Source organism: Gastrolobium bilobum, unplaced genomic scaffold, assembly GCF_033153095.1.
Source record: "Gastrolobium bilobum isolate Gb01-03AN ecotype WA unplaced genomic scaffold, APGP_CSIRO_Gbil_v1 utg199278, whole genome shotgun sequence".
In the NCBI taxonomy this organism is placed as follows: Eukaryota; Viridiplantae; Streptophyta; class Magnoliopsida; order Fabales; family Fabaceae; genus Gastrolobium; species Gastrolobium bilobum.
Genome location: NW_026896797.1, coordinates 59466 through 69631, shown reverse-complemented (window position 1 = coordinate 69631; position 10166 = coordinate 59466). Strand labels below are relative to the sequence as shown.

General features: G+C 35.5%; 1 protein-coding gene across 3 annotated transcripts; it reads right to left on the bottom strand.

Annotated features, from left to right (window-relative positions):
- Nucleotides 1–728: 728 nt before the first annotated feature.
- LOC133302048 (polyprotein of EF-Ts, chloroplastic) lies at nucleotides 729–9348 on the bottom strand. 3 transcript variants are annotated; one of them, XM_061501770.1, is made up of 8 exons: nucleotides 9220–9348; nucleotides 6324–8120; nucleotides 5505–5783; nucleotides 4968–5237; nucleotides 4426–4671; nucleotides 3703–3945; nucleotides 2311–3022; nucleotides 729–1673 (listed from the first exon to the last, which is right to left on the bottom strand). In XM_061501770.1, exons 2-8 carry the CDS (start codon nucleotides 8062–8064, stop codon nucleotides 1040–1042), a joined length of 4125 nt encoding a protein of 1374 aa, XP_061357754.1. In that variant the 5' UTR covers nucleotides 8065–8120; nucleotides 9220–9348; the 3' UTR covers nucleotides 729–1039. The 3 variants fall into 3 exon arrangements, with proteins under 3 accessions (XP_061357754.1, XP_061357755.1, XP_061357756.1); XM_061501771.1 differs by having other exon boundaries at nucleotides 5505–5768; XM_061501772.1 differs by having other exon boundaries at nucleotides 5505–5750.
- Between the last annotated feature and the right edge of the window lie 818 nt (nucleotides 9349–10166).

The following is a 10166-nucleotide window of genomic DNA, read 5'->3' as shown; positions in this document are numbered from 1 at the left end:
AAGGACGCACAGCAAGAAAGAGGACTCCTAAACAGTGAGCTTAGGTTTTAAAGCAAAAAACAAGGTTTCTAAGCGGAAGTGAGGGTTCCCAAAACGAAAGAGCTCTGGTACCAACTTGAATATAAAATAATAGAAGAATAATATGTTGTGTATTGATCTGTGTCAGAGAGTTACAATATATAGAGACCCTAATGAGCTTAAGTGAAAGGCCCAAACCTAATCCTAATACAGTCAGAATATTTACGGATAAGACGGAATCCAATCATATCTAATCATATCTAATCATATCATATCATATCTAATATTCTAACACTAACTATTAAATTCGTTAGATTACGATTACGATTTTATTGAGTTAATATCAACATTTGGGATATCTTATGTTTCTTTGTAAAATTGATGAGTATTACAAGTTTAATTTTTTTTTTTTTTAAATTATTGAATATTAAATGTAATATACATTACATAAATTAAATATTATATAATATCAAAACATGTTCTAACATGTCAAAATTTAACATTTTTTAGAATTAATGTATCAAAATGTCGTGTTGTATCCGGTGTCGATGCAATATAGGTTTTCACAGCAAGGAAGGCCTTCTTTGACTTTGTTGTACAGATCAGAGAACTTCTTGGAGGTTGGAAAGCTACCTTGCTTTCCATGGCAGGAAGAATAAGACTCATCCAAACAATGCAATAAAATCAGCGTGCTATATACAAAGAGTAGCTACTCCTCGCATAGTTTTTAAAAAGGATTGATCATTTACATGAGAGGTAACAAAAAATTTATGCAACTTGCAACTCAAAAATGCATCCACTAATATCTTAAGCATACAAACAGCAGAGAATTAACAAAAAAAATTTAGTCCTCGTGTATCCTCAATGTAGATACAGATTCGTAAAATGTGTTCATGCCTACTGAAGAATCAGATTGCTGTTTTCAAAATTAGTCACACCTTGCCCCATACTTCATATGCTTTTGTAACACATACAATGATTCCCCTGTTACCATTAATGCTTCATGGCACTTATCTTAAAGTTATGCTGGTATTGTTGTTTCTTTTTCAGCTGTTTCCCCAAGAGTGAACCGAATAAAACGCCGCACTTTAATGTTCTCTCCAATAGCAGCTACACTTTGCTTCACCAAGTCTTTCACTAAAAGACTGTCATCCTTAATAAAAGGCTGCTCTAGAAGAACAAGCTCCCCAAGCCTCTTTGAGACCCTTCCCTCAACAATTTTTTCTCTGATTTTCTCAGGTTTTGAAAGAAGGTCCTCTCTCTGCATCTCAAGTTCTTTTTCCTTGTTCACAATGGCTTCTGGAATATCTTCAATGGATACAAACTGCACCTGTGGGCTGGCCACTACTTGCATTGCAAGATCATCAACCAACTCTTTGAATTTCTCACTTCTACCAACAAAGTCAGTTTCACAGTTCACTTCAATTAGAACACCAATGCGTGAATCATGAATGTATGAACCAATTCTTCCTTCAGCTGCTAGCCTGCTGGATTTCTTGTCAGCAGTAGATAGACCCTTTTTTCTGAGGTATTCTTGAGCCTTTTCAAGATCCCCTCCAGTTTCAGCAAGTGCTTTCTTACAGTCCATCATCCCTGCTCCTGTTTCTTCCCTTAATTGCTTAACCAATGATGCTGAGACTGTTACTGTTGATTGCCTGCAGCACAATGTTAAATGACTTAAAGACTTGCAAAGAAATCAGTTTTTTCAAAGATTGTGTGCGTACGTGTGCGCGTTAGCTGGGAAGGTTGGGGTAAAAACATGCCAAAAAAACTTCATAATAAACATACCCGATATAGTTTTAGGGAAATACTTTTCTTATATTGTAAGAAAATAGTTATCTCATGTTATAGAAATAAAATTACAAGTGGGACCCACAGATAAGAGGAGAGAGAAAAAAGAGTGGTGAAACCCAATCTTTTTTTATATGTGTAGGAAAGTTGCTTATCTCATGTAAAATGAGATAAACATAACCTATAGTTTTAAGTCTTACATTCCTTTACTAGATTTTAAAAATGAGTCAGCATTTGTATAAAGAGAGTTATATAAATTTAAGTGAATACATGGGAGGAAAATGAGAAAATGCCAGCCCAATGCATCCAACTTTTTGCATATAACCGAGCCAATTAATACATAAATTTAATGTCATCACCAAGACAATGTCTCCTTTAGCATAATTATCCCAATTTAGCACCGATTTCTGTATCTCAACTAATTCACATTCCCGTAACTAATCACCTAAATTTAAAAATTTATTAACTCAATAATAAGTAAGATTTCATAGAATTGCTTACTTTTGCTCGGTCTCCTTGGCTTCTGCAACAGCAGGTTGCTCTTTCACTGGTGGAGATGCTTGTTTTGCTGCAGTTTGTGCAGCCACTTCTGCAGCAAAATCCTGGCTTTTCTTCTCCAGACCCTCTCCAAGGTTGAACCTGACAAACCTCTTAACTTTAATATTTTCTCCAATGGTTGCAATAGTCTGCTTGACCCAGTCCTTTACTGCCACTTTATCACTCTTAATGTAGGGCTGCTCAAGCAATGCCAGCTCCTCAAGTCTTTTTTTAATCCTCCCTTCAACAATCTTTGATCTTATCTGCTCTGGTTTTGACAAAAGATCTTCTTTCTGCATTTCTATCTCTTTTTCTTTGTTCACAATTTCCTCAGGAACGTCTTCGGTAACAAGATACTCTACTTGAGGGCATGCAGCCACTTGCATGGCTATATCATCAACAAGCTCTTTAAAAATTTCGCCTCGGGAGACAAAATCTGTCTCACAGTTTACTTCTACCAAAACACCAATCCTGCTATCATGGATATAAGAGCCTATCCTTCCTTCAGCAGTTACTCTGCTTGCCTTCTTTTCTGCACTTGATAAGCCTTTTTTCCTAAGGAACTCTTGTGCTTTGATAATGTCCCCTCCAGTCTCTGATAAAGCTTTTTTGCAGTCCATCATTCCAGCTCCTGTTTCTTCCCGGAGCTGCTTCACAAGTGCCGGTGATATTGTTGCTGTGATCCGTAAAAAGAAAAAGAAAAGGGACAGAGGTTCAGCAATTAGAAATATGCAAAGAAAAGTCAACAGGCTGCAAAACCAAGAAACATTAATGAAGGTAAACTATTGTTGGTAACAACTCTCATATTTTAATCCCCTGAAGGCAATGCCATTAATAAGCATAGAATTGCAGTGCATCTGCATTGGTTGGTTCAAACTCCCACTTGGACTCAGTGGCAATATAAATAACCACTCTCCATTATACTCCGACTAGCAAGGGTGAGGTGAGGGTAATCCTTGTATGCAGCCTTACCCTTGCATAGCTGCAAAGAGACTGTTTTCTGGATTCAAACATGTGATCTTTCAGTCACAAAGGAACAACTTTACCACTGCTCTAGGCTCGGCCTCTTACTCAATGGCAATATAGCCAATAAAAAATTATTTCATACATAAACAATCTAAAAGGATGGAAAGTTCTGAAGTATAAAGATTAGGTAATGCACACTTATATTACATCATAATTTCGGCATCCATCCTATCCTTCCTCTATCATGTTCTCCACTTCACCCACAAAGTTTAAAAAGTGACATTTGAATATAAAAAAATGTATAATTTCAAATCTTCCTAACATATTTGCTTCAATTTGATCCAAAAAAAGGTGAAATGCAATAGGATGCAAATAAGATGAACTTCAAACCTTTACTCAAGCCTTGGTCTGAACCAGTATTGCCTGTTTGTCCATTAGAATTTGATAAGCTGCTATTTTTATTGAATGCAATTGCAACCTCTTTATCTTCAACTTGTGAGGTAAAAGAATTTTCAATCTGTATGGCAGGTGTTTGATTTTTCCCTTCTTCTTTGAGGTCATCAATGCAGTTTCTTACAACTTCAGTGGCAAGACTTTCAGGAGAGGGAACTTGATCATTTTCTTCCATTCCATCTGTTGACAGAGGATTAGTAGTTCAAGAAAACTACCTTTATAAAAAAAGTAAAGAAAACAAAAAAAATTTCACTCACTAAGTAAAACCAATTATAATGAGGTCAATTGCTTCAGTTACAAAAAAAGTAATTGATCAGGTTCAAATTGGAAATGAAAGGGATGTAATATCATGTAATATATGTTTGATTTTCTCATGTTAAATGAGAATTCAATTCTCATGTTGTAGAGATAAAAAGCATGTGGGACCCAGGTATTAGAAAAAATTATATGTAGAACCCATGTCAGCACGGAAATCGAAGGATGTGTAGGAAAATTTGAATTCTCATGTTAAATGAAAATTATAAAACTCATATTATTTATATATAAAGATCAAATAAGCACCAATTTTATAAAAGTTGCTACCAATTTCAATTAATTAACCAGATTTGAACCAGGCAAGCAGGAATTGAAAAAAAAAAAAAAAAAAAAATGGAGAATAACCTTCATTCAAGCTGTCCTCAACAGACAAGTCGCCATTTTGTCCACTCAAACTAGTATCACCCTCATTGTCCTCAGGAACAGCTCCAATGTTGCTAACCTCTTTATCTTCGACTTGTGAGGTAAGAGAATCTTCATTCTCTGCAACAGGTGTTTGTTCTTCCACTTCTTTGGGATCAATTGGGGTTTTTACAACTTCAGTAGCATAACTTTCAGGAGAGGGAACTTGATCATTTTCTTCTGTTCTATCTGTTGACAGAGGATTAACAGTTGAAGAACACACCCCTTATAACAGAAGTAAAGAAGAAGAAAAAAACCTCCAGTTGTTAAATAATCCAACTATAATGAGGTCAATTGCTTCAGTTACATAAAACTAATAGATTGGGATCACATTGGAAATGAAAGGGATGCAATATCATCTAATATATAATTTATATATAAAGGTCAAATATACACCAACTTTAGAAAATTGCCACCTATTTCAATTCATTAGCCGAAATTCAACCAGCCAAGCAGGAATTTTGAGAAAAAAAATGAAGCATAACCTTTGTTCAAGCTTCCCTCAGGAGACAACTCATCATTTTGTCCATTCAAACTAGTATCACCGTCATTATCCTCAGAAACAGCTCCAACATTGCCATTTTGCTTGGATGCAATTGCAACCTCTTTATCTTCAACTTGTGAGGTAAAAGAATTTTCATCCTCTGAGGTAGGAGTTTGTTTTTCCACTTCTTCTGTAGGATCAATGGGGTTTTTTACTACTTCAGTAGCAGAACTTTCAGGAGAGGGAACTTGATCATTTTCTTCCATTCCATCTGTTTGCAGAGGATTAACAGTTCAAGAAAACTCCCTTTATAACAAAAGTAAAGAAAAAAAAGTCCTACACTCATTGAGTAAACCAATTACAATGATGTCAATTGCTTCAGTTACATAAAAGTAATTGATTGGGTTCAAATTGGAACTGAAAGGGATATCATGTAATATATGATTTATATATAAAGATCAAATAAGCACCAATTTTAGAAACCCTGCTGCCAATTTCAATTCATTAACCAAGATTGAAAAAAAAAATGAAGAATAACCTTCATTCAAGCTGCCCTCAAGAGACAAATTGCCATTTTGTCCACTAAAACTAGTATCACCGTCATTGTTCCCAGGAACAGCTCCAATGTTGCTAACCTCTTTATCTTCGACTTGTGAGGTAAGAGAATCTTCATTCTCTGTGGCAGGTGTTTGTTCTTCCACTTCTTTGGGATCAACAGGGTTTTGTACAACTTCAGTAGCAGAACTTTCAGGAGAGGGAGCTTGATCATTTTCTTCTTTTCTATCTGTTGACAGAGGATTAACTGTTGAAGAACACCCTTTATTAAAAAAAATAAAAATCCTCCACTTGTTAAATAAGCCAATTATAATGAGGTCAATTACTTCAGTTACATAAAACTAGTTGATTGGGATCACATTGGAAATGAAAGGGATACAATAGCATGCAATAAATGATTTATATATAGAGAACAAATAACACCAATTTTAGAAAACTTGCTACCACTTCTCATTCATTAGTTAATATGAACCAGGCAAGCCGGAATTGAAAAGAAATTGGAGCATAACCTTTATTCAAGCTTCCCTCGGGACACAACTCACCATTTTGTCCACTCAAACTAGTATCACTGTCATTGTTCTCATGAACAGCTTCAACATTGTCATCTACTTGTGATGCACAGGAAATATTATTTGATGAAGGATCTTGTACATGCATCTCATTGCACAAAATATCTTTTTTATTTTAGTTGTCATTTCAGAATTGACTTACAATCAGTATTTCCATATTTAAATATAAATGAGACAGGCAAATAGACAGATGGATATGTATATCAGAGAGAGTGAGACAGAAGACACAGAACCTGCAGTTTCTTGGGGAGTTGGTGCACTTGATGCAATATCTGATGCTGTAATAGTTCCAATTTTATCAGGGCTAGGTTCAACTGCATCGCTGTCTGTTAGTACTGTAGCTGCAATTTCTTCCTTTTCATTAGAAGTTTGTGATTCTTTTTTGTCTTCCACAACAACATGATCAACACCACTTTCTATTACATTTTCATTAGCTATTTCAACCGGTGAGTCAGTATTTACATTGCTTGTTGTGACATCTATCTGAGTAGATTCCTCAATAATTGGATTTACAGTAGATAGATCCCCTTCAGCAGCCAAAATGGCAGAATCCACCTCTATTTCCTTCTCCGTCGCACCATCTATAACTGGATTTGGGCTAGAGACATTGCTGACTAGGTTGCTTTCATCATCCACAGTAGCTGTTGAGAAACCATCCAATGCCTTGGCTCCCTCATCTGCATTTTCAGAAATATCATCTTCAGCATATTTTACTGCAGAAGGAGCATCATCCGTCAACTTGATGCTTTCTGGTTCACCCTGCAAATCAGGAACATCCAATAGTGTTTCCCCTTGATTGACAGTTCCCTTAATTTCTTCCAATGTTCTTGTAGTTGATGATTTTTGAACTTCATTCTGAACTTTCTCCCTCTCATCCAAAAATGCAGCAATATCCTTATTCTTACGAAAAGCCAGCTGAAAAGGATTTGTTGCATTATGGACAACCCCTTGGCCAACTGCTGAGTCCGATACTGCAGTATCTTCCTCGTTCTTCATAGTCAATGTTACACTTCCTCTTGTGATACGTAAAACACGTACACTGACTTCTTGACCAACCTGCAGCGAAGAGTTTCCCATAGCACTCTCAAATCCATCAGAAGATTCCTCGGATATGGGTAGAAACCCTTCCTCCCCTTCAGGAAGAGATATGAAAGCACCACTCCTAGTCATATTCTTCACTGTGCCCTGCAGTTCTTGCCCTTTGACAAATTTCGTGCTTTTCTTCATACCATCTTTCCTTGGACTAGGTTTTGAAGTGTTCCTCCTCCCAGGTCCAGCTTTCTCAGTATCCAGGGGTGCATCTTTTCGCTGCTTACCAGTGTCAGCATTTTCACGCATGGAGAGAGAAATACGCTGAGTTTCAGTGTTCACTTCAATCAGCTTCACCTTGACTTCTTGTCCTACAGAAACAACACTTGCAACATCCTTAACATAGCTATCACTCAACATTGAAACATGAACAAGCCCATCTGTGAAAGCTCCAAAATCAATGAAGGCACCAAATGGCTGGACAGATTTTACTTTCCCGGTAAAAGTTGCCCCAGGAATCAAATCCTCATTCTTTACAGGAGGCATTTCACTTTTCCTTGCAGGTCTTGAACGTCTGATTTTAGCTGGAGCAGGGTTGGCATCAGACTTAGGAGGTGAATCTTCACTTACTCCAACTTCATTTGAAGGAATATCACCAGAAACTTCATCTGCAACAGGCGAACCCGGTTCCTCTACAGCTACTTCTGTTTCTGTGGCTGATATGGAGGTTCTAGATTTTTTATAAAAAGAGCATATCCTTTTGTTCTGTGGAAACACTCCACTGGCAACAAATGAAGGTAAGAGAAATCTCCGAGTTGATGATCGAGGTTTTGTAGAGCTCCTTGACAAACTGAGTCTTGTTAAAATGTTATTCTTCCTTGTTGGGTAGGTGATTCCAGGAATAATTGAAACATTGCCGACAGAACATGGTATTACAGGATTCATGTTGGCCTGAATTGCAAAACTTAGTTCTATTTCAGAATCAGTTCATCTTTTGTCACCTTCACAAAACAGATGAAAGATATGAAAAGTAAGTACATGCTTAGATAACGAGTTAAATACCTAGGTAGCAACCATATAAGGTTCAGCCAGAAGTAGTGACTGTTGGATAGAAATAACTTAATTGGTTCAGCTAGCAAAATTTTACAAATACATGAATCACTTTACATATCCTGCTCCATATATCAGCATCAATGTCCACACAAACACATCAAGCCTAATGACATAATCACATCTTTTACAAATTATGAGTAAATAAAGACCCTGATTACATTGCAGTTGAAATTTCTCCATGAAAATTACCCTGCATAAAACTTATTGTGAAAAAGATAGTCAATGAATCAACCTATATGACAAATTATAGGAGCATGTGGTAAATCAGGACTTCCATTTAGTGTACCCTGGGTAATCAACTTCATGAATGCAGCTTTTGATGATATAATTTTCCTTAGAAAATGTTTATTGTTAGTTACTTTCATCTTATCACTTCATTCATGCATATGTTTATAAGTGTTTAAAGCTCCAACTCCAATTGTTTCTCCTAGCTCCAATTCCAAACAACTTTGAGTCGTTGAATTTCATTATCTGGTTTTAACAACCCAACTCTGTGACAAGTTCATTTATCTCCTTTATGTCATTAATGTTATTTTCAAAATAGCAAAAGCACAAATTATCAGCCTGTGAATATTGGCATTTACATCAGAATGTAACATAACATGATACTATATCTCACCACATGCTGAAATTTTACCAAAAGTAAACACAATTTTAAACCCCACCCAACAAATTATAAAATAGAGTCTAAAATGAAAATCAGGCTTACAAATTGAACCATAAAAAAAAAAGTTTTTTTAATTGGCGAGGCCATGAAAACCCACGAGTCCTTATCCAAAATTAACTAAATTAGCGTAGTGAATTAAGCTTGTAAGGGAGCATTGTGTTTCAATTTCAAGCAGAGCGTAAAACAATAATCCTCTGAGGAGACTTTGAAACAGTAACAAGTGAGTCGAAAGTTCAACAAAAGTTCTGGAAAATCCACACAATGATAAGAAGTAGCACAGAGAAACAAAGAGCAATCATGGCTTGAAGCAGAATTTGTACCTCAGAAGCTTCAAAAGGCCAAAAAAAAATCACAGATACTTTGGTCTTTAGAAATTCTAAAAAAAAAAAAAAAAAGTGTAAAAACGAAGTCTTTTTGGAAAAACTCGAAATGGGTATTGATGATAGAGGATGAAAGTGGGAGGAATGAAATGAATGGCGAGGCTTTAAATCCTTATCTTGAGCAAACGTTTGTTCTTTCTTGTCTTGCATGCTCTGTGAAGCTATCCCACTCAGTGAGCTTCCACACTTATCACAGAGCCATTTAGCTGGGCTTCAGAGTCCAAATCACCAAGCCCATAGAAGTTGAGTTCTAAGCTGGGTTAGGCTTCGAAAATCTGTGTTCACTCATTTACTTTATTTGATTTTATTTTTTTTGTCAATTTTATGATTACAATTAAGTATAGGGAGAGATTATATTTATTACATAAGAAGCATGGACACACATGGTTTTTAGAAAAAATGTCTGTCAGACATATGTCCGACATCTACACATTTCGACATATGTCCGATACGTAGTCAATTTTTTTCAAGATCTTCTGATACGCAGTCAACGTTTTTCAACACGTTTTTATTTTTTTAATACAAATTTTATTTTATCTTTTTAACTAAAAATAAAAAATTAATTTATAAATGAAATATTTTCTATTATGAATTTGATATAAAAAATTAACAAGGTATGAAAAATTATTTTTGCTTTATATTTAGATTATGGAATTTGAATATTTAATTGGTTATATGACTTTTAATTAACAAGGTATGAAAAATATTATTTGATATCAAAATATGTTTTAACGTATTAAAATTTAATATTTTTTGGAATTAACGTGTCAGCGTATCGTGTCATTTTTCGTGCCCGTTTTGGTGCAACATAGCTTATAACTAAAAAGTTTTACAACTCTTACTATTAAACTAATCATCGTTGATTTTCGTCAATATAACTGTTATAA

What these genes read in the sequence shown, in the direction of transcription:
- LOC133302048 (XM_061501770.1), bottom strand. Translation starts at nt 8,064, where the DNA reads ATGAATCCTGTAATACCATGTTCTGTCGGCAATGTTTCAATTATTCCT. An exon ending in TGAGGGAAGCTTGAACAAAG is followed by an intron (nt 4,672 to 4,967) that starts GTTATGCTTCAT and finishes CTCTGTCAACAG; the next exon opens with ATAGAACAGAAGAAAATGAT. An exon ending in GCCAAGGAGACCGAGCAAAA is followed by an intron (nt 1,674 to 2,310) that starts GTAAGCAATTCT and finishes ATTGTGCTGCAG; the next exon opens with GCAATCAACAGTAACAGTCT.